This window comes from Garra rufa, chromosome 16 (genome assembly GCF_049309525.1).
Source record: "Garra rufa chromosome 16, GarRuf1.0, whole genome shotgun sequence".
Classification (NCBI taxonomy): domain Eukaryota; kingdom Metazoa; phylum Chordata; class Actinopteri; order Cypriniformes; family Cyprinidae; genus Garra; species Garra rufa.
The window spans coordinates 2,711,195-2,735,710 of NC_133376.1; the positions used below are offsets into that span (position 1 = coordinate 2,711,195).

General features: G+C 36.9%; 1 protein-coding gene across 1 annotated transcript; it reads left to right on the forward strand.

Annotated features, from left to right (window-relative positions):
• Nucleotides 1–5,246: 5,246 nt before the first annotated feature.
• hspa9 (heat shock protein 9) lies at nucleotides 5,247–22,617 on the forward strand. Its single transcript, XM_073820641.1, has 17 exons — nucleotides 5,247–5,479; nucleotides 6,996–7,054; nucleotides 7,140–7,227; nucleotides 9,294–9,475; nucleotides 10,259–10,383; nucleotides 10,469–10,542; nucleotides 10,697–10,803; nucleotides 11,451–11,613; nucleotides 12,392–12,484; nucleotides 13,703–13,912; nucleotides 13,996–14,223; nucleotides 16,426–16,530; nucleotides 16,718–16,835; nucleotides 19,267–19,361; nucleotides 19,459–19,551; nucleotides 19,642–19,782; nucleotides 21,861–22,617. The coding sequence occupies exons 1-17, from the start codon at nucleotides 5,396–5,398 to the stop codon at nucleotides 21,948–21,950; spliced, it is 2,055 nt and encodes a 684-aa protein (XP_073676742.1). The 5' UTR covers nucleotides 5,247–5,395; the 3' UTR covers nucleotides 21,951–22,617.
• Nucleotides 22,618–24,516: the final 1,899 nt, after the last annotated feature.

Sequence of the window (24,516 nt, forward strand, 5' to 3'; positions counted from 1 at the left end):
GCTTTCCTGACTGGGAGACCTCAGGCCTCATCACTACACCTCAAACTAGAGATTAGGGTTTTATTCCCCTGCCAGTCAACATTTACAACAGATGTAGACTCATCAAAAGAATCTCCTCCAATGCGGAACACATCCTAGCTATGCTCTCTGGTCAAACCACTGCCATCCACAAGCTTGAACAGATTCTTACTGAGATTCTCCATCTCTAAATGACAAGTCCATATCTTAAGCCTATGCTATTTAGTCAATCCAACCCAGTCTCAAGGTACCCCGCAGCTGAGTTGACCATAGCTTTTCGTAAGAGAGCTATGGCTCTCTGGAAGCAACAGTTCCTCTCATGATCAGCAGTGACCTCTTCATAGCAGAGATGATGTTAGTAGAGCAGAGGTTGGTCAACTCATGCATGAAGTTCACCACTGATTTGGAATCTTTGATCAATACAACCAACCACATCCAAGATTGTCAAAGTGAACATCATCATAAGACTTTCACATCTCCACTATTTCAGTGGTCTCCCCTACTGACCAGGTGTTCTGAGGAGCCTGTACACCTGGGAAGGACTTGTCATTACAGTTCGAGAAGTACACATGTATGAGAGAGAAGTGTTGCCAGTATCGCAGTGTGTCAGGACACTTCAATCCAACTACCTTGATCTGCCGAAAAAAAAACAGCTCTTGCCCGAGAAAAAGGGGGCTGAGACAAGATTAATGACTTACCTTCCAAATGGAAACTTACATTTACATTTATTCATTTAGCAGGCACTTTTATCCAAAATGAATTACAATTAGGGAATACAACAAGCGGTTCATCCTAAGGAGGCAGATCGACATAGGAAGTGCTCATAATACTATATATCAGGCATTGTTAGTTGAGTACAGGCTAGAAAGGGAAGAATAAGAAGAACAAGGAGAACACATTTTTTCATTTTTATTGGGTCAAATAGTGTCGAAAGAGATGGATTCTGGATGGGGGTCTGGAGTCTGCATTCCGGATGGGGGTGGGAAGATCATTCCACCAGGCAGGAACGTTCTGGAAAGTGATTTCATGCCTCTCTGTGATGGGTACAATGAGGCGTCTCTCACTTCTGGCCTTTCGTTTGATGTCTCACTGTCCTGGGTAACAAACTTCTATAGCCTAAATTGCTGTCTGCTGAACTGCAGGAAGCTGCTTTTTTTTCTTTGTGGTCAGGGTCTAAATGCTATCAGTGTGAAGAATCACTACCCACTGCCAGTGACGACCACAACTTTTAAACTCCTACAAGGTGCAATAATATATACCAAACAAGGCTTTTAGAATGCCTACCACCTGGTTAGAATATGTGTTGAATGGCCATTGTGAATATCACCTAATGCTTTTGGGCTAGTAAGTTCCCCAGCCATTTTCCAGGCTATCATTAACAGTGTTCTTTGTAAGCCCGGAGGCGAGCGAATTTCATTTACCAACTGTTTTATTCCTTGCCTCCAATAGAAGCATTTTGATGGAACTTGGCAAGACCTGTACTGTGAAGTGGCCCCAGTCTATTTGAGAAATTGGAGTCATTAGCTGGAGGAGAGTCGTCATCTGAATGGAACACAGGAACCTCACTTACATCCAGGAGGCCAAGAAATTGAATCTGCACCTGGGCATTCGTGTCTGCTTATTCTGTGTGCACTCAAAATTAAACTTCAAAATTAAAGAACCTGCTGCATCTGCTGCATCCATTTCCCATCCTGGGATGTCCATCTTCCTCACTTTGCAACCAGCCTACCATAATCATAAGATAACAGTCATCTCGATTGTGGTGGATAGATTCTACAAGACATGCCAACTTATATCCTGGCCTAACACTCATTAGATCCCCACAAGATCCCCACAGCAAGTAACACAGCTGAGCTCCTGATGTCTTTAGCATCCATGGGTTACCCTAGTTCACCCTAGGTGCATCCACCCCACATTCGTTTAAAGCATGTTGTCTACTCTCCTCTGTTTACAGCTACAAAGCCATCTCCAGTACCCTAGATAATTGGTGGACAGCCAATGTACACCATGCACTGACAGCTGGATTTATGAGTCTGGATCTTCAGATGAAGTGTCTAATACCTGGGTGCCAGCTTGAGACATCTTAGGTCCAGATCTTATCAGAGACTTCCACTGCTGGGGTTGCAACCATAGACAGAGAAAAGTCAGTTTCCCTGACAGGGAGACCAGACCCACCTAAGACAATCATCACTACACTTCACATCAGGGACCTGGGTTCTATTCCCCCACCAGTCGCCCATCACAATAGCATCTTTGATATATACATCGTAGAAATTTTTTATATTTAAAGTATCCCTGTACTTTCTTACAACACAAACTTCTTAAGAATGTAAAATAATAGTTTTTAATTAAAGTTAGTTAAAGTTAGGAATTTTTTCATTTTATTTGGTGTTGTTTTGACATTAGCAGGTCAAAAAACTAGTGCCTAAGTTAAGCTGTCTGAAAGACAAATTGGCAGGTTAGACACAATAAGTGTAAGCAGCTTTTGCTGATTCAATAAATGATGCTGTGAAAAGTCTAGTGCCTAAAGCATAAAATGACAGAACTATACCCACTGAATTTTAAAAGCCATACAAAGACAGACAAAAATATATTTTGGGTTTGTGTGAAAGTAAAGGGTTCTCTTTAAAAAATCTCTATGGTTCTTTAAGTCACATTTCTATGGTTTGTTTGTTGTTTTGTCTTAATCCCCTTTTAAGCTCTTTTGTCTTCCTTTCGTAAACAAAATAAAACTGTTATTCTGATTTTAATTACTTGTGGCTGATCATTAGGGCTGCTGGAACATGAGAACTCTAGAATGGAGCAGGTTGTAACAAAATAAACATCTAAACAACCTAAGCTATGTGGAACAGCATGTCTGTATTTGCTACAGCAACAGTCTGTTCTTAGTGACTAAATTCGAGCTGTACACTTTTCACAATCAAGATTCAGACACTTTCTTTACAGCCTCAAAAAGTGACCTGCACTGTTTAGGATTCTCAGTGTAGGGAATGTAAAACACAGTGAAGAGAACTGACATCCCTCTGGTCTGCATCTCCACATCACCACCAAGACAAAATAATAATGTTACAAAACAGTCCAACACAAAACTCAGGCTAACAGGGAAATCCAGAAAACAGGCAGGGGCCAAAAACCATGGAACTGATAGACACTAGAGAGCTCGGAAATATAGTAAGTAACACATACAAGACTTCACAAAGACACAGGGAAATGCCCAGGGTATCCACCTTTTTTAATGTGCAAGTAAGCCTATGGATGAGACTTCTGGTTCATTATCCACTATAGGAAAATAACAAGAAGAATAAAAACATGCAATGGTTGGACTACAACCCAGTGTGCTCATAATTAAGATACTATATTAAAATAATATGGCAAGACACAACAGTCTGCAATATCAAGCAGCAAAACGAGCTGTTTTTACACAGCCAGAACCTTACAATTTACAAATGACAGTGCTCACTCTTACAAGAAGAAAAAGGTGGATAAATAGGGAGAGAAAAACAGGATAACAAAGTAATGAGGAGCTAATTAAACACCATAGAAATTAACAAGGGGAACCATAGAGAGGGAGACCGGGCTAAGAATTGTGGGAAATGGAGTCCAGGATGGAATGGCAGTGGAGTAGAGAGGACTGCCCTCTGGTGGATGTCTAGAACACTCCAGCTGTAGATAATGACAAAAAAAAAAAAAAAAAAAAAAATATATATATATATATATATATATATATTACATTACAAACACAAGGTGCAAAATAAACACAAACCTTAATGTTGTCCTCTTAATAACAACTTTTTTAAACTTTTTTAAACTAAATCAAGAAACAAAAAGATCATTGAGCATTTAAATACAGTAAGAGAATACACAATAAAACAGTGTCATAAATGTTTCAAACAAATGCAGAATTAAAGTGCAAAATAACACAACTAAAAAAGCTAAATCAGAATAATGAAAATTACCAACATTCCCAATGTATGTATTTTTTCTTCCCCCTGTTTTGGTCTGTTTTAGTCCAGATTAAAATGTTAATGAGAGAGAACCAAAATAACCTTTTTATGAAACTAAGTCTTTATATCAGTTTATTTAAGAGCAACAGTGGAAAACAGGCTTGGTGAATGTGAAATGTGACTGATATAATGACAATATGATTTATTCAATAATAATATTTCAATACATAGAAATGTTAACATGAAGACCCCCAAAGTAGAGCTTTATTGTAGTTCAGAGACCAAAATAACATTCAAGGGTGGTTTTCCATTTCTTTTAAAAACATAGAGAAGAGTTTTGTGAATGTAAAATTAAAGGATCTGAATCACAATACCCAAAAATAATGTTCGCATGATTAATTGAGAAGCCTGGCAGAATGTAATAATACCTTTTTTTTAATCAAACAACAACAATTACAACTACAAAGGCAAAATAATAACAAAAAAGACAACGAGGGTTACATAAATTAATCCAAAGCATATATTAGTTTATAGGATTTACACCATGAAAGAGTCTTACATGCAATAGAATTATTAGAGTTTCTTAAAGAGTTGACATACATATCAAAATATTTCCTGAAAATAAAAAAGTGCGTTAAAATTTTACCAAGGAATGACAATAAATTAATAATAAATTCACAGTGAGAAGGGTCGAAATTCAAAGAGAATCCAAAAAAATACATTTTTGGGGGTTATACAATAAGTTTGGGTCTAAGTATTTTTTAACAGAATTAGAAAAGTCGACCCAAAACACTTTACAGTATGCATAACCCCCTATTATTATTAACCCCCTATTAAATACTATTATTATTTTTAGCAAGTTTGTAATTAATAGGGACTTCAACAACTTTATTAGATAAAAATAATTTTTGTCGAAGAAGCCAAATCTCTCACCAAATATGTTATTCCAAAAACTCACACAAGAAGGAAATGTAATAATAACAATAATTGCATGAGAGTGCCAAATGATGTAACGACTACGAAAGATTTTGGTATGACCTTCAGGATTGAAGTCTTTGATGTCTGCACATATGCCTGATTCATGTTGTCATTCAAAAATTATTGAATCATGTGTTTGGCAAAGATTAATATCATTTCAGACAACAATAGCATATAACACACAGCGAATAACTGCATTAAACAACACTGCTATTTAAAATCAAATCAAAATGTCTAATTCTGTTCAGGCGGTCGGTGAACTGCTACGAGGTCCTTCTGTACGCCATGTGGTGTTGGATAATTCTAGAAGAGCCTCGGTGAGACTTCAGTACAAGCGCTAGTGACAGCACAGGGCCTGAGATTGACCCACCAGAGTTCATTTATTTGACATTCAGCCGCTTTACAAAGAGCTCTTCTCAGCGTTCACCTGAATCTAGACATTAAATCAGTCAAAGATGTTGTCTGCGGCGAGAACAGCAGTGAGAAATGTATCGTGCTCCCAGAAATCCCGCAGCGGTGTGTCTGAACTCATCAAGAAGGTGAGCGACTCCTGTATTAACGTTACTACTGAGCGATTTAAAAAAAGAAATGAAAAGTGGTTGTTTAGAGGTGTTGCTTCATCTCTTGGTGATGTTTCGACATGTTTGTTAGCGTTCAGATCGTGATCTGGACTGTAGTTAGCAGTGCTGAAGCTTTAGTAAGAGGATCTGTTGAGTGTGTGTCAATGACATTGGACTGAAGTGATTTGCAATGATCAGATGTAGCAGTACACTTCATAGAAAATCTGTCAAAAACGATGTGAAGAGACGTTTAGCTCTAGATTTAGATTTGTTCATGTGTGCCTCTTGCGTTTGTGAAGGCCTGGACGTTCATGTGATCAAACTGCTCTCTGCTTTGTGACAAATTATGTAACATTAACGTTAAGTGCTTGGTGAAGATGGTTTATAAAGAACAGCTGTTACACCTTCTAGACATGTGCAGATATCAGTGCAGGTCATTCATTGGTGTGTGAATGACCTTCATCAAGTGTCCTGAAGCATCCTGACTCGGTTATGAGATGAGCTGACCTGCATCTCTGTGCTTCACTGATAAACAGTTATTCATGAGGGATATATTCTGCATATTTGAAGTGATGTTGCCATTATGGCAAATTATCGTTGATGTGAAGAGAATCACGTGGATTACATGACATCAAACCACATGGCCACACTTAATTCTGTATAGACCTCATGCACTAACGGTTCATGTTTTCTTTTTTCTCTAATTACTTTGTTTTGGCTTTTTCTAGATTATTATAACCAATGTTGGGGAACGTTACGTTTAAAAGTAATGCATTACAGTATTGAGTTGTTCCCTAAAAAAGTAACTAATTTCGTTACTTTGTTACTTTTTATGGAAAGTAATGCGTTACGTTGCCTTTGCATTACTTTTTAAATCTGGGCAGGGCTTGCTTGTTTGTTTTTAATATAAAAAGTTGTATTTTTGTCAAATGTAAAAGCCTTTTCACACCAAAAGCCTCAGGCTTAGAGAAAAGTAAATTGACTACAATAGACCGCAGAAGAACAAATGAAACTCTTCAGCAAGGAAAACAAATGTTAGATTATCTTGAGTCATTATTGCTTATTAGTATGGAGGAATTGGATCATCGAAGGTCAGACGCAATCGGTTAATAAAATGGGAATAAATACATAAAGGATATTTGCATTATGTAACATATTTAATTATTGCAGGTTTGCATTGAATTTGACTGTTTTTATTCATTTTGAAGAACACTGTATCTGTTTTTTAGTGAGTGAGATGAATTAATGCATGTTCACATTTATTCTAGAACTAAAGTTACATCTTACTCACAATTTCTCTCCACATGGGGACAGGAGAGCTTTTAATCAATAAATGAGGGGGAAGTAACTCAAGATATTTTCTTGTCAATTAAAAAGTAATGTGTTGCTTTACTAGTTACTTGGAAATATTGGTAATATTATTTATGTAACTTGTGTTACTTGTAATGCGTTTCCTCCTACACTGCTTATGACCTGTTTTGTCTGGTTTTGTTAGGCTTGTTGGAATGGATTGACACAGCAGACTCTCCAGACCGCATCCAGACGTCATTATGCGTGAGTATTAACTCATTTGTTAAGAACATCTTGTGGGCATTGGAGGTCTGTGAGCGAGTGTCTGAGCGGCTGGATGGTGTTTCAGGTCGGAGGCGATCAGAGGCGCTGTCATTGGCATTGATCTGGGAACCACAAACTCCTGTGTGGCTGTGATGGAGGGAAAACAAGCAAAGGTGAGCTATAACTCCTGTTGCTCACGTTTAGTGGATAAAACCTAGGCCTGGTAACAGAAAGATGAGCTGTCACTAATTCATCTCTGTTCAGATGCTTAATGTTAACCTTAAAATATTTACAAAAATGTAAAGTGTATGTTTCTGGTTTCTCTATGGACCTGGTCAGTAGTAGCTAAAACACCAGGCAGACTTTTCTTGGCTCTGTACCATCTGAAATTATGATAACGGTCTTTATTCTGAGTGTATATATGGTATATTTAATTTGAGGTGAATGGAACTGAAGCTTTATGGATAGTCAGTATCACATTCTTGAGACACGGGACACGGCTTTTCTTGTTTAGAATTAATTGGAGATGATCATGAGTTGAAATGTTTAGACGTTTTAGATATTTAGTGCAACAGTTATTTTTTAAATAAATAATTGAGGAATTTTATTGGTTGTAAACCTACTAATTGTAAACGCCTCTTCTTTATGAGTGACACATTTTAAATCAAGTCTGCTATTGAGACCATGAACGCATTTGAATTAACCTTCAGTCACTAGAACAAATCAGTCAAGTTGCCAACTTTCCAAGTCAAGTTCGTTTCGGAAGTGCTTTATACAGTACTGATCATGTCAAAGCAGCTTCACAGTAATAAACGGTTATTATGAGAACTAGTAGGGCTGCTTGATAAAACATTTTAATTATAATTATGATAACTGCTTTTTTTTTTAAATTGAAGCATATTCATTTGTCATATTTGCTGACTGGTTATTTATCCTGAAAAGATTTGATTTTCATTTGCTTTTATTGTTGCAGAATTTAAAATCTCCCAATCATAGCTTTACTCTTAAATCGATGCATTTTTCTGCTTAGTGGTTTACTTAATCTTCCCAACCTGGCAACCCTGTGAACGTGCTCCCTATTGAGATATTCCACTCAAATGAAAGTATTATACAGTCAGTCTGTTTTCCTTCACATGGTCATTTGTGGTGTCAGCTGAGAGCAAACCATATGACATTCTTTTGATTTGAAGGCATATTTATTTTTTAGCAAAGTCATCATGATAAAAGGATTTGTTCACTTCCAGAACAAAGAATTACAGGTAATGTACTCACCCCCTTGTCATCCAAGATGTTCATGTCTTTCTTTCCTCAGTCATAAAGACATTGTTTTTTGAGGAAAACATTTCAGGATTTCTCTCCATATAGTGGACTTCAGAGTTTGAACTTCAAAAAAGCAGCTTCAAAGGGCTCTAAACGATCCTAGCCAAGGAAGAAGGGTCTTATCTAGTGAAACGATCAGTTATTTTCTAAACAAATCGACAATTTATATACTTTTTAACCTCAAATGCTCGTCTTGTCTTGTCTATCTGGGTCAATACAGTTAGGTTATGCTGGAAAACTCCCATTTCATTCTTGTCTTTAACTTTAAAATTGCCCTACATCGCTGCTTGTAAACACTTGGTCAGTACTTCTGCAGCGATGTAGGATGATTTTGAAGTTGGGGAAGAAAACAAAATGGGAGTTTTTTGACATCCCCTAAATGTATAGACCTGGATTACACAGAGTACACATGACCGAGACAAGATGAGCATTTGAGGTTAAAAAGTATGTAAATTATCAATTTGTTTAAAAAATAACTGATCGTTTTGCTAGATAAGACCCTTCTTCCTCGGCTGGGATCATTTAGAGGCATTTGAAGCTGCATTTAAACTGCATTCTGGAAGTTCAAACTCCATAGTCCACTATAAGGAGAGAAATTCTGAAATCTTTTCCTCAAAAAAAAAATTTCTTTACGACTGAAGAACCAAAGACATGAACATCTTGGATGACAAGGGGGTGAGGACATTATCTGTACATTTTTGTTCTGAAGGTGAATTAATCCTTTAACTTTAGCCATTATCATGCAGCCCTAGAAACCCCATTATGGAAACTATTCCGATTCTGCTATGAAGCAACTCAGATCAATAATAGTTTGAAGTCCATCAGTGTTGAACAGTTGAGTTTAGCTGTAATCACCACTATTGCTGTCTGGCTGAGACTGACATGAAAAGCAGTTGAATTGTTTGTGTTCTGGTAACAGGTCCTTGAGAATGCAGAGGGAGCGAGGACGACGCCGTCAGTGGTGGCCTTCACAGCTGATGGAGAGAGACTCGTGGGAATGCCGGCCAAACGTCAGGCTGTCACCAACCCCAACAACACCCTCTACGCTACTAAACGCCTGATTGGACGCCGCTACGATGATGCTGAAGTTCAGAAAGATTTGTAAGATTTTAATTTTTGAAGTTCATGTCCGTAAATATTGTTGATTTTTAAGTGTTATATTTTTAAGGCAAGACACTGCAGGTGAAAAGGGTAAAAAAATAAATAATAATAGTTATTACCTTACTTACCCAGTTGATTGATTACATTTGATACTTTGGAGTTTTTTTAAGTTTTTTTCTAAAATGCAAATGAGGCATTATTTAATGAAATATTCACTAATTTGCATACATTTGTAGTACAAAAATCTAAACACTGGATGAAGTCAGTTTCAAAATTCTTGTTTTTTTTTACATTAGAGTCCATTTTTTTACAGAAGGAATTTTTGGTGTCTTATTGTATCACTTCATAATTCAGAAAGTTCTAGGATTAGGCAGAAAACATTTAACAGTTTTTTTGTGGATTAAAATGTTGTATAAAATCAAGCTAATCATATATAAACAAATCCCTCTGTAAAAACCTTCATGATATAGACAGGAATAAACATGTAAAGTGTGGTGTGTGTAAGTGCTACTGAAGTGGAGATTTATGGCTCAGTGTAGGAGAAAAAACTCATTTTGAGAAAACGACCTTTAAGAATATGTATTGCAATTGAAATCTATTGACACAAATAGATAAAGTGCTATAAAAGAAACACTTAACAATGTCTTTTGGATGTTTTCTTTCCATTAGTCTGAAAAAACACTATGAAACACCAAAAAACCCAAAATCTCAATTTTGATGGTTGCATGAAAAAAAAACCAGCATGTCTCCCCTTAAAGTGCTAAACTTTGCTGTGATTGACAGGAAAAACGTGCCCTATAAGATCGTGCGTGCCTCCAATGGAGATGCCTGGCTGGAAGCCCACGGTAAACTGTACTCTCCCAGTCAGGCCGGAGCCTTTGTCCTCATGAAGATGAAGGAGACCGCAGGTCAGTCCTTCTGCCTGAAGAAAAGACCCCTAAAACAAATGATGAATGAAACGGCTCCGTCAAACCACTGTTTGTGTGTTTTCAGAGAACTACCTGGGTCATACGGTGAAGAACGCTGTTATTACTGTTCCTGCTTACTTCAACGACTCTCAGAGACAGGTGTGACATTCACTTTTTATGATTTCACATTATACTAGATTAACTACACTGTTTGAGCATGAGTGAGCTCTCGTGTTGAGAACGTCGCAAACCAGCTTTGATTTACCAAATCTGTTTTTAATTGACTGTCTATTTATATATCTGGTGTTTATAGGCGACGAAGGACGCCGGACAGATTGCAGGTTTAAATGTGCTGCGTGTTATCAATGAGCCGACCGCTGCTGCTTTAGCCTATGGACTGGACAAGACACAGGACAAAGTGTAAGTATTAGATACTCATACTGCATTATGATATGAAGATATATTTGTATGTCAATATAGTTAGGGATGCTCAATACCACTTTGTCATGTTCAACACTGATACTGTAACCTGGAGTATCTATGAGTCTGTAGACCATTAAACCAGTTCACTCCGTAACGCTGATTGTTGTATGTATTGTCGTGGTTTAAATGTTAAAAGATGAATATAAGCTAAATATTAGTTACTAATAAAGATGTTTTGACAGTAGCTTATTAACTAGTAAATTATTTACATTAACAAAAATGTAGGTAAAAACTGTAACAAATTCAATTTTATAGGGTGAAATGTAAATATTGTGACTTGATTTAGGATTCAAGATTTATTAAAATTACACATTGGTTTCTCATAGTGTCATATATTTGTATATCATGACTCATACCATGGTGAAAAGTAACTACACCGTTTCTGTGGCATTTATAATGAAAACAGTAGCCTATAAATACAAATGCACAGAAACTGCTGTAGCTCATTAACAAAAAGCCGTAATTATATTTTTATGCTGAAGTCTTTTTTTCTTTTTTTTTTGCGTATTGTTATTTGACATGAATCTACTTACTGATACTGTGTTTGGACTTCATTCAAAAGAATATTACTGTCATCTTCCCAGAATTGCTGTCTATGATCTTGGCGGTGGGACGTTTGATATCTCCGTCCTGGAGATCCAGAAGGGTGTGTTCGAGGTGAAATCCACCAATGGAGACACGTTCTTGGGCGGTGAAGATTTCGACCAGCATCTTCTCAAACATATAGTGAAGGAGTTCAAGAGAGAGGTTTGTGTAAATCCTCCCAAAAAAACAAATGTAGTGGGGCAACAGTCAGCAAATTTGAGGCCAATAATGATCATCAGTATTTGAACACTAAAATCAATGATTTTTAACTGTAAAGGCTCATGAAATACCCATCTTTAAGCTTGCATTTTTTTTTTCTTTATAAAAGTTAATATGCTTCATCAAAATTAATCATTAATCATTCATCAAAACTATTTACATACTGTAAAATACTACATAAATTTACGTTCTGTAAGTTGTTCCTGTCAAAGATCACTGTGATGTATGGACAGCCAGTAAACGGCGTGAGATCAATTGCTGCAGTAATATACTCAGGGAAAAAATAAAAAATATAATTCAATAATATTGTTTTAAAAAAAGGTCCTGAATATGTTCGAAATTGGCTAAAGATCATTGCTACACTGCTCATTTTAACCCTCGTTATAGAATGCAAACACTGAGCTGTTGTCTTTATGCAAGACTATTAATAAACGGACTGCAGTGGGTTGTTGATAACAAATACATTTTTTTACAGATGTGTTCAATTGAAATGCATTAAATTCTGCTTAATTCTACCTAATTAATGCAATCTTGTGCAATCCTTAGCTGCTGTCAGATACTGTAGGTTCATTTCATTTGACATGAGAACTTGTCTTAACACATTAGAGGAGGATCATATGAATGCAAGATGTTCAGCATTGCATCTAGATGCAGTGTAAAGATGTCAGATGGTCTGATGTGATTTGCATGTGGTCTGAAGTCATGTGTCGTGTCGTTGCAGTCTGGAGTGGATCTGACCAAAGACAACATGGCACTGCAGAGGGTGAGAGAAGCTGCTGAGAAGGCCAAGTGTGAGCTGTCGTCCTCTCTGCAGGTGAGTGGCTGCTTTATCACACATGGTACTCTTTTGGAGTACTGGTTTTCACATGCTCTATATTAGCCGAGTATTTGGAACAGGGTTGAAGAAATCAGTTATAGGCAATCCAACCTCAGCCTTTGAACAGATAGAGATTGTGTGGAGCAGCATAAACTATGAACAGAGCTTCCGCAAGACACTGAAAGCACTAAGCAATACTGCATTTTCACAACAATGCATTGTAAAAATGTATTTAAAAGAAGTTAGGTAACCCTTAAATGCATGTTTCGCCAATCATTATTACATATTCAGGTCTTAAGTGAGCCGGATCAGTATATCCAGCACGGATGGATCTCGAACTTCTGCAATAGCAAAAAACTCTCTTGATATTTTCAGAACAATTACAGAAGAATAAAATAGAGCATATTTCATTCCCTTTTGAAACTTTATAAGGGTTCAATTTGAGCAGATGATTTTACCATCGCCGTCATCCTCAGAACGCACTTAAACAGTACATTCAGCATTGTTTTCAATGACTTCGAAGTCATTATTTTGATCACTGGCAGCTTTTTTCACCACATCCACCATCAAATAACAGTGACATTTGTATTTTATTGCATACAGTAATTGTTCTACTGTAAACCGTTCAAACCAGTTACATTTTTGCTGATGATATTCTTTTGTTTTATGCCTGTCATAATTACTAGTGAAAAATCACATCATTATTGTCTATTAAACAGTGCCTCTTTGAGGAATAAAGGTGATTTGCAATTTACTCATCAGATATTTTACATATTTTTGTGCATGAGAAATACACTTTGTTTTTGTTTTTTAAATATACTATTATAATAAATATACACTATTACACACCTCAAGTCTCTAGTGACCCTATGCACTTGGTACAGAAAAATTATCACAAAACCGATATTGTTTTATTTTTTTTCTTGTTATATTATTTTTAATAAATGGATTGAGTTGAAGTTGATGTCAAACTTGAAAAAATGAAGTGTAATAAATGACACCGAGGTATACATTTAAGGGTTAACTGGTCAGTAACTCATCCAAAATGACTGTAGTTAGTAAATTTTCCCCTTGTCTGAGGTGCTGAGGGTGTCCCACACATGGCCACTAGATGGTGCTACTAGCTCATTCAGTTCTGTGTAAAGCAACCCATGCATGAAACAAATGTATTTGAAGACTGTTTTACTAACCGTAGTATAATGTTTCTGCACACAGACGGACATCAACCTGCCGTACCTGACCATGGACGCCTCTGGTCCCAAACATCTGAACATGAAGATCACCCGCTCTCAGTTTGAGGGCATAGTGGCGGATCTGATCCGCAGGACCGTGGCGCCCTGCCAGAAGGCCATGCAGGACGCTGAGGTCTCCAAGAGTGACATTGGAGAAGTGCTGCTGGTCGGAGGAATGTCCCGAATGCCGAAGGTAAGAGCCGAGTCACAGCCGAAAGACTCTCTGAGGAAATCCTCGAGCAAAGTGTCTTCATTCCTGCACGTGTCCGTCCTCAGGTCCAGCAGACGGTTCAGGATCTGTTCGGTCGAGCTCCCAGTAAGTCTGTGAACCCAGATGAAGCCGTGGCCATCGGAGCGGCCATCCAGGGAGGAGTTCTGGCGGGAGACGTGACGGACGTGCTGCTGCTGGACGTCACTCCTCTGTCTCTGGGCATTGAGACTCTGGGAGGAGTCTTCACCAAACTCATCAACAGAAACACAACCATCCCTACCAAGAAGGGCCAGGTGAGCTAATAAAGCAGTAGGATCTTGTTTTTTTTTGTTTTGTTGATCAAACTTCTTTGGGAAGAAATTTAAAGGGATAGTTCACCCAAAAAATAAAATTCTCAGACTGAATATCACAGACTAAACTTCCTCATGAATGCATGTCTGTCTTTATTGAACGCTGTCTGTTTAAATATCTGATTCGACAGTTCATTTTTATATTGCCTTTTGTTTTGTTTTTTGAAGGGTTAGATTTAATTATTTACTCCCCGTCATGTCCAAACCTATAAAACATAAGTAGCACAGGTGTATTTGTAGCAGTAGCCAGAAATGCATTGTATGGGTCAAAAAAAAATGTGGGGGTGGGATATTAAATAAAGATTATGTTCCATGAAGATATTTTGTAATTTTTTTGAAAATGGCAAAACTTAATTTTTGATTAGTAATATGCATGGCTAAGACCATAGAAATTTTTTTTTTTTTTTTTTTTTTTTGCAAGTAGTTGTCAAATATTGTCCTGTCCAACAGATCCATCAATGGAAAGCTTATTTATTATAAAAAGACCTATATGACTTGTTTTGTGGTGCAGGGTCTCAAATAATTCACCAAAACTTGTATATGATGAATAGTTTTATTATATGCTTTTATTCCCATATGTGACCCTGGACCACAAAACTAGTCATAAGGTTACATTTTACAAAACTGAGAAGTATACATCATATGATAATAATAATAAATAATAAATAAGCTTTCCATCAATGGATAGTTTGTTAGGACAATATTTGGCCGAGATACATCTATTTGAAAATCTGGAATCTGAGGGTGCAAAAAAATCTAAATACTGAGAAAATCACTTTTGAAGTTGTTCAAATTAAGTTCTTAACAATGCATATTACTAATCAAAAATTACATTTTGATATGTTTATAGTAGGAATTTTACAAAAAATCTTCATGTAACATGATCTTTACTTAATTTCCTAATGATTTTTGGCATAAAAGAAAAATCAAAAATTTTGACCCATACCATGTATTTTTGGCTATTGCTACAAATATACCCCAGTGACTTAAGACTGGTTTTGTGGTCCAGGGTCACATGTAAGTATTGATCGGTGCACATACACTGTATTGCCAAAAGTATTGGGACACCCCATTCTAATTGTACACAAGGGTGCAGTCATTCTTGACAACTGCAAAACTGTTGCAACAAAGATGGAAATGCAATTTTTAAGTACATGAATTGTTTACATCTTTGTTGCCACAGTTTTGGAAGTGCCTTTTGTCCCTACTGTATGTACAAGTCAAATTTGTGTTTGAAGAGGTTTTGGCTCAAGTTCTGCATTTAAAGTCAGTCCAGAGGTGTTCAGCTGACATTAGGACTTGGTTTTACCAGACCAGTCAAGTTCTTCCACACTGACTGAATCAATCATTTCTATGTGAACCTTGCCTTATACACAGATGCGTTGTCATGTTAGACGAGGGTCCTTTCCAAATTGTTGCTATAGAATTAGAAACACAATCCCCTAGAATATCAATATATGCTTAAACATTAAGATTTGTACTCATGGAAATTACTAAAGCAGTCAAACCTGTTCATTAGAAGGGGATGCCCTAATACTTTTGGCAATATAGTGTACATAGAGCTCATCACATGGTAAGTGGCTTGTCTGTACTTGTTTAGTACATAAAAACAAACCTTACTGGTTGTTTGTGCAAAACAAGCGCTTTTGAGCTTTTGTTTGATGTGATTTTATGTATGTGCATTGATCAGTTTTTATGTGAAAATGCACAGATTTAATTAACACCGAAACAGGTTTAATTTATGCTTTTTAAGTGGTCCTGTTTCTTTAAAAGACTTGGAATAAACTGCTTTATTCATATAAAACTTGTCTTAATGATAAAAATGTCTTGATGCATGTTTCAAATGTAAATCTGTTTTATTGGTTAGGTTTGGTCACTTCTAACCCCATAAGATTTTGGTTTATACTGTGTTTTCAGCATTCTTTTGTCATGGTAAATGATGATTCATTATCGAGTGATTATTTTTTTTATTATTATTATTATTATTTTTTTTTTTTATAAACCTATGTTGGTAAAAGAAATAATTATTGGTGCAATATGAGATATATTGGCAAACAGCTGAAACGTGTCATTTTCAAAGCTGTGTTTTTCTGTTCTAATGTGTCCAAATGGATATTAACATATTAACACTGTTGTGTTTGTCAGGTTTTCTCTACTGCCGCTGATGGACAGACTCAAGTAGAGATCAAAGTTTGTCAGGGAGAGCGAGAGATGGCTGCAGACAACAAGATTCTGGGACAGTTCACCCTGGTACAAAACATTTACGTTATGCATTTAGCAGGCTCTTTTATCCAGAGTCACTTACAAAAGAGGAACAGAGCAGTTTTCCATATTCATAATATGCAATGCTAAGCTTATTAGGCCGCGAGTTTAGGAAGCAAGCTGTTTGTTCATATCCGCTGGTGGCTGAGACGTAATGTTTCTGTGTGTTGTGCAGGTCGGCATCCCTCCAGCTCCTCGCGGTGTTCCTCAGATTGAAGTCACCTTTGACATCGACGCTAACGGGATCGTTCACGTCTCTGCGAAAGACAAGGGCACCGGCCGAGAACAGCAGAGTAAGTACAGACACAATCAGCTGCAGAATAGAATAAATATAACAATGTGCTCCACTTCTGCAGTTTGACCTGTGTTATGTGAGGGATTTGTTAATGATAACCAGTTCTAACAGCTGGTTTTTATGTCAAATACAGTAATGCAGTTAAGGTCACAGCAATGATAGCAAATCATAATATGTGACCCTGGACCACAAAACCAGTCATAAGGTTAAATTTTACAAAACTGAGATGTATGCATCATACGAAAGCTCAATAAGCTTTCTATTGATGTATGGTTTGTCAGGATATGACAATATTTGGTTGAGATACATCTATTTGAAATCTGGAATCTGAGGATGCAAAAAAATCTAAATACTGAGAAAATCACCTTTAAAGTTGTCCAAATTAGGTTCTTAACAATGCATATTACTAATCAAAAATTACATTTTGATAGGTTTACAGTAGGAATTTGACATAAAATCTTAATGGAACATGATCTTTACTTAATTTCCTAATGATTTTTGGCATAAAAAAAAAATCGATAATTTTGACCCATGCAATGTATTTTTGGCTATTACTACAAATATACCCCTGCGACTTAAGACTGGTTTTGTGGTCCAGGGTCACATATATGACCCATGCTGGCAGAATGAGTCGGAATGAGCAAATCTTTGAAAAATGAGTAGTTTTTTTCTTTTCACATTCTCCATTAAAAATGGTCAAAATGATATGACTTGTTGGAATTGGACAAAAGCTGTTTGAAGATTGAACATCTCAAAATTGATTTTGAGAGAGTTTTTGAGAAGTTTTCTGAAGATTCCAAAGTATAATTTCCTCTGATTCGGCTTTTAAAAAGTGATTACTATATTATTAATCACAATATGGCTATTTTTTATTTTATCTTTCTTAATAAGAACAAGAACAAATATGCAAAAAATCATATTTCACTGGTTTGGGATCGCTAGAATAGGCTGAATGAACTCATTTTTGTGAAAACCACAAAATTGACCAAAACTGAAATTTTTGACTTCTCTTGCCTGTTGCTCAAATGTAGACGCGTTCTGACTCATTTCTGCCTGGGTCACATATCTTTAAAAGATTTTCGCACATGTCCACAATCCACTGCAGCATCACATTCAGGAGTCTGTTTCCCAAAAGCAACTATGGTTGCAAACTCTTGCATTACCAATAGAGTTCAATGGAGCTTACCACCATAGTTAGATAACACTGATTCGGGAAACCCACCACAGCTCTGATCCAGTCAGTTCTGTTTTAACTCCAGCGTATCACATCTAGGCATGGGATGATAACCGGTTTCAAGGTTTACCGCGGTTTGAAAAAGTCACGGTTTCAAAACCGGAAACAAAAAAAGTTATACCGTTCCTACGATATGCGCATTTTCTGTGTCAAAGTGAAAGCGCAGGACTCCCTACTAGGTTGTGTGTGTGCGTCCCTGCAGAGAAAACAATGCAGCCCCTCCCCCACCGGTTAGTGCTCAGGCGCGTGTCTGTGTTTGTGCACGTGATCCACAGTCAGTGAGATTCAGCAGTAATATAAGTTCAGGACGGCCAAAGGAGGTGAACCCCCACAACACAGAGTGGGGAATAGCAGACTATATGTTCTAATTTTACGTTTCTGTGAACTTTAGCACAACAATTAAGCTAAAGTGAAATCACGTCTTTGCTTTTAAGCCTTCTGTCACGTTAAAGGTGCAGTGTGTAGGTTTTGTGGCATCTAGCGGCGAGATTGTGAATTGCAGCAGAGTACCGCTCACCCCTCCCTTTACAGAACTACGGAAGCCGATACAGGATTTAAATCTCACCTTTTTTTTGACAGCAACGAATAGTGAGATTTCTTTTAAAATGTAATTTAAGGAATTATATTAACTTTATCATTCAATAAAACTATGTTATTGTGAATATTACTTGTTCATCATTGTGTCAGTGTTTTTTTCGCAAGCTGATTCTATGTTAATAAAAACATAATGGTTAATTAAGGTCTTTATGCACCCCTGAAAACATAGTTATTGCACCACTGTCTAGAGATCATCTTAAATATTACACGGGGCACCTTTAACACAAGTGACTGCAATTTAATTTAATTAAGAAGATTCAATTATTTATTTTAATTATTTTGCCTTCTGTTCCATGTTACAAAATGTTCTATATGTTTCCTAAAATAAAATATACTGTAATCCGTTTGGGGTAAAAAAGGTTGTTTTTTTTACCCAGACATTTAAATGTAACATTGTAGAGCAGTGATTACAATACCGTAATACCGTGAAACCGTGATATTTTTATCCAAGGTTATCATACCGTCAGAATCTTATACCGGCCCATGCCTAGTCACATCACAGAAGTATAAAGGGTTGTGAAAACACAGCCAAGCTTAAACTCATTGTGCAATGAAAACATTGACCTCACACATTGTGATTTAATGAATGTATTTTCAGTTGTAATCCAGTCGTCTGGTGGCCTCAGCAAAGACGACATTGAAAACATGATCAAGAACGCTGAGAAATACGCCGAGGAGGACAGGAGACGGAAGGTAGCGTCTCTAATGTCTGCAAGTGATTCAGAATCACAGTTGAACATTGTTTATTTTGAACCTGTTTTAACATCTGAACTAACGTTTTTGATGAAAGGATCGGGTGGAAGCGGTCAACATGGCCGAGGGCATCGTTCACGACACGGAGTCAAAGATGGAGGAGTTCAAGGATCAGCTTCCTGCTGATGAGGTCTGACACTACAGCTGTTTGATTATCAGTCTGCAGAGCTCTAACCAGTGTTTTAGAGGAGTTGTGAACGTTTGTAATGTCTTTCTGCAGTGTAACAAACTGAAGGAGGAGATCGCTAAAGTACAAGATCTGCTCTCACGGAAGGACACCGAGACGGGAGAAAACATCAAACAAGCGGCCACAAACCTGCAGCAGGCCTCGCTCAAACTCTTTGAGATGGCATATAAGAAGGTCTGTGCAGATTTTTTTTTTACACTGTTACCCAGTGCTTAATCTGTAAATTAATAATTGCTGGATCCAAAACAGCAGTTAAAAGGTGCTGTGACCAACAGTAACAATATAACTTCAGTTTTCCCAGAACATTCAATGACGTCACTAAACGTTGATGCCACAACTACCTGTAGCTAGAAGACCATTGTTTACAAGTTTCTGCATGAACCTAACTACAGTCTAGGGCACAGGCGTTCAAACCCTGGGTCAAGAATAGGTATAAATGTGCAAAATATATCTGACTTAAATAATTAAAGGGGTCATCAGACATTGTGTGTTGGCAGTTTGTGAACACAACCACCCTACAATGATAAAAATCCACCCAGTGTTTTTTTTTTTTTTAATCTTAAAAAGTAATATCCCCTTTTTAAAATCAGGTCATTCTCAGCTTCTTGTGGGTGTGACGACACACAGACAGAGGCCCCTCCCACGATAGTTGATTGACATGAGCGCCTTACCTTAGCCCCGCCCTCACCGAGCTGAAACAGTCTCCGATCGCCATTGTGTGACTCAGGTGCAGAGGAAGACTAATGTCTCTGAGCGATTGAGGTGTTCTGTTGTTGAATGTAATAATGAACACAGCAGTCGTCATTTCCTCCCGACATCTGAGTCGCTGAAGACGCAGAGGATAGTGTTACTTTCATTTTTAAATGGGGAAATGGCCGATCCCAATCTACATATGCGTCTAGTTCATACAAATCATTCCTAATGCAGCTTCACCCACAGCAGAAGTGAGTAAAAGGGTTTTTTATGCATCTTTGCAAACAGCCTTTTTTAATAATGTGCTTGTTGGCAAGTTTCGCCGATAAACGCAGCTAAAGTAAACATTACGGCTCATAATGCCACAGCAGAGAGGGACGGGGCGAGCAGAGCTCATTTGCATTTAAAGGGACCATGCAATAAAATAAGATTACATTTTGCAGAGCTGATTTTGACAAGGTAAAATGGTGTCTTTTTTTTTAACTACTGTTGAGAATTTTTAACCAAAGTATATTATAGTCTTTTCATTAAGGCCCTAAAGAATCATATGAACTTGTGGAAAATGGGCATCCGATGACCCCTTTAACAGATTTAAAGCAGATGTGAGGCGCGGCGCTCTGCAAGTTCACGGGATGAAAACGGAGAACTGAGATGACAGAGCGTGCATCCTATTAGTTTGCTTTATTTTATAAAAGCACAAATGTTCTTTTTACTGTGAGTGTGCAAAAACAAGAGAAACTCTTATCTGTAAGACAAAAATATAGTGGAGTATTGGCTTCAGCTGTTCGCTTGTGCCTGTGCCTCGTACGCACACATACACCAAACATGTAACACATAAAGGGTTACACTGGGCAAGTTAATAGTCTGTAGCTTATATAAGCGGTCCACTCTGCTGTTATGCTCATATGAAGGATATTTTTTTTCCTGTGAGGTAAACAGCCTAGTATATACATTATAAATAGTAGTTTATCATTCAAATACATTGCTAATATGAAAACATGTGGATTTGTGTCAGATTATAGAGGTTTTGATTTCTTAGCTTTATATATATTTTTTTCATTCTTGTTCTGTTCTGAATACCGTGACATTTAAATGATTTGTTTTATTATAGGCCTAGTGTTTATAATGTTTATACAGTGTTATATTTCACTTGATTTGGTATCATTTCTGGTATTGCTACTGTCTCTCAAAATATTCTGCCTTTTTAGCACCAATCAAAGAGTGTGATTTTTGCACTTAAATCTGATTGGTCAAAAAATATGTCGAGGACCATACGTAACCCACAAATATATCTACATAAACCAGCGCTTGCTTAGTCTCGTATGCACTGCACTCACTGTCACAATCTAATGCACTGGTTAATGCCGGATCTTTAAAAACAAATACCAAAACGCAAAAATCCAAAATCTTACATTTTCCGGGAACAGGATCCGGCTCAAATTAAGCACTGCTGTTACCTTTTGTAAACATTGCATTTTTTCTTTTACATTTGAGATATTTGACCGAAGTACTGACACTGTGTGTGTGTGTGTGTGTGTGTGTGTGTGTGTGTTTGACAGATGGCGTCGGAGAGAGAAGGCAGCAGCGGCTCCGGCTCCGGCTCCAGCTCTGGAGGAGAAACGGGAGAGAAGAAGGAGGGCCAGCAGTAAAGCCTGAGCACTTGTGTTTGTTTGGACTGAATGGTTGGGGAGCATGAACGCGTTTCCCTGAGCAGCATATACACCTTATTCTCACACATACTGTGTTTCTGGCAGTAAATTCTACAAAACAATATTGTCATGGCTCCTCATCCCCCTCCTGTAATGTCTAGAAGTTCAAATTCAGCTGAAAGAATTCTGCATCAGTCTTGAAGCAAAATGTGCAATGCAGTCTTTGATTTGCCATCGGAGGTTAAAGGTGAGCGTGTGTGATCGTAGACATGACTCTAGCCATTCAGACATGCATTCCTGCCTGCGGGCACTGCGTGATGTGACGTTCGTCAACAAATCTTCATTTAGTGTGTAATTTAATGTAGTTTTTTTATTTTTGTGAATGAATGAGGCTGAATGTGTGGCTGAATGGCTTCAGGATGTTTAGACCTGCAGTGAGGACTTATAAAGTCAGGACTTCATTGTTTCAAGACACCAATGTTTAATATTTAAATGACATAACATCTGTTCTGCTTGGAAACACTCATTTGTAAGCTTGTGTGTGTGTTTGAGCTGAGAGGATGAAACTATGAATGAAAATCAATAATGGAACAGCTGATGTGGAATTGATAGTTTAATCTAATTGTCATATTTTTGCTGATCATACCTGCATTGTGAGTCAAGCAGGTGATATAGAGCGCACATCTACAACAATCTCCAAGACAGACATTATAATAATATTTAAGAGACATACTGAAGCAGACAGGAGGAGTGAATTCAAAGTACACAGTTAAGGGTTTACTAGTGATTTCAGCTTGTTTTATTTAAATCAGTGCTGTTATGGACGATTGTGAAAGCAAATCTCCTCAGAAGGATTATGTTGTTTCTGTCTGATAACAGCACAATATAACACCGAGCCCGTCTCCTCTCTGCTTTTCTACATTTCTGGTTCATTAAAGAAGAATATCCTGCAACGACAGTAGCTCTCTGTACAAAGGCTGACGTCTGTTGAAAATGTTAAGTGTTCATTATGGAATTAAATGATTTAATAGGTTTAAAGAAAGTAATATTGCAATGCCGTCTTTTATAATAAAATTGTGTTTGAACTCATGTTTGCGTGTTTTCCAGGTAAACTGTGTTTTTGTCTTGTGTTGTCTCAGTCAGGCACCTAAATAAAAGTGTGCCGTAGTGTTACTTACATTTATTGCTAACGTAAATGTAAATTGTGAGGGTTATAATCAAAATTATTTTCCCTCTGTACTCTCTAACTACAGTTGAGGTCAAAAATTTACATGCACATTGCAGGATCTGCCAAATGTTAATTATTTGACCAGAATAAGAGGGATCGTGCAAATGCATGTTGTTTTATATTTAATACTGACATGAATAAGATGTTTCACATAAAAGATCTTTACATATAGTCCAGAAGAGAAAATAACAGTTGAATTTATAATAATGACCTTGTTCAAAAGTTTCTTTTGTTTAGTGATAGTTGTTTATAGTTTGTCCTGAACAGTTACACTGCCTGCTGTTCTTCAGAAAAATCCTTCATGTCCCATAAATTCTTTGCTTTTGTTTTGGTTCTGGGAAACATGTATTTTATGTAGCTTCTGAAGGGCAGTACTAAATGAAAAAAGACGATATTTAGGCAAAATTAGAAAAATGTACACATTTTCATTTTGTTCAAATGTTTTCACCCCTTGCTCTTAATGCATTGTGTTTCCTTCTGGAGCATCAGTGAGCATTTGAATGCATATGTAAACACTTAAACAGGGTAATTTGACTTTTTTTTTTTTTTTCTTGTGGACTATACGTAAACGTATTTTATGTGAAAAATCTTATTCAGGTCTGCACTTAATATGCATTTTGTACGATCCTTATTATTTTATCAAAATAATTAACATTTTGCAGATTCTGCAAGGTGCATGTAAACTTTTGAGTTCAACTGTAGTTGGTGTTTAACATTTGGCTTTGGATAAAAACAAATAATAAATGAAGCATTTCCATCAGCTGAACCCATTTGACGTAAAAATTTGAGGTTTTAATTTAATATTTTCATATTAATATATTTGAATATAATTTAGAACTTAAAATGAAAAATAAGACAGAAAAAAATATATTACTTTTTCTTAAACATTTAATTTTATGATATTGTACGCTTAAAGTTCTTCACTTTAGTTCATTCTTCTGGTAAAATGCTGAAAATGCTCGTCCACAGCCATGTTGGAAATGGAAAGAATGTGAGAACAATGTGAACCACAAATATGGATCTAAACAAATAACAACCCCAGTGCCAGAAAAGTTGGGATGTTTCGTAAAATCAAGAAAATGGTATCTGTTCATTCTTTTTAACCTTTAGTTTATTGGCTAAAGTACAAAGAAAAAAATTCCAATGTTTTCAGCGACCAACTTTTAATTTCATTTTGTAAATATAACCGAATTTTGTTCTCATGGCTTCAACACACTGTTTTGAAACAGTTCACAGTAAGCAGGTTCAATGGAAATAGGTGAGGATATCATGTTTGGGTATTGGTTAGCATTTACATTTACATTACATTCACATTTAGTAGATGCTTTTATCCAAAGC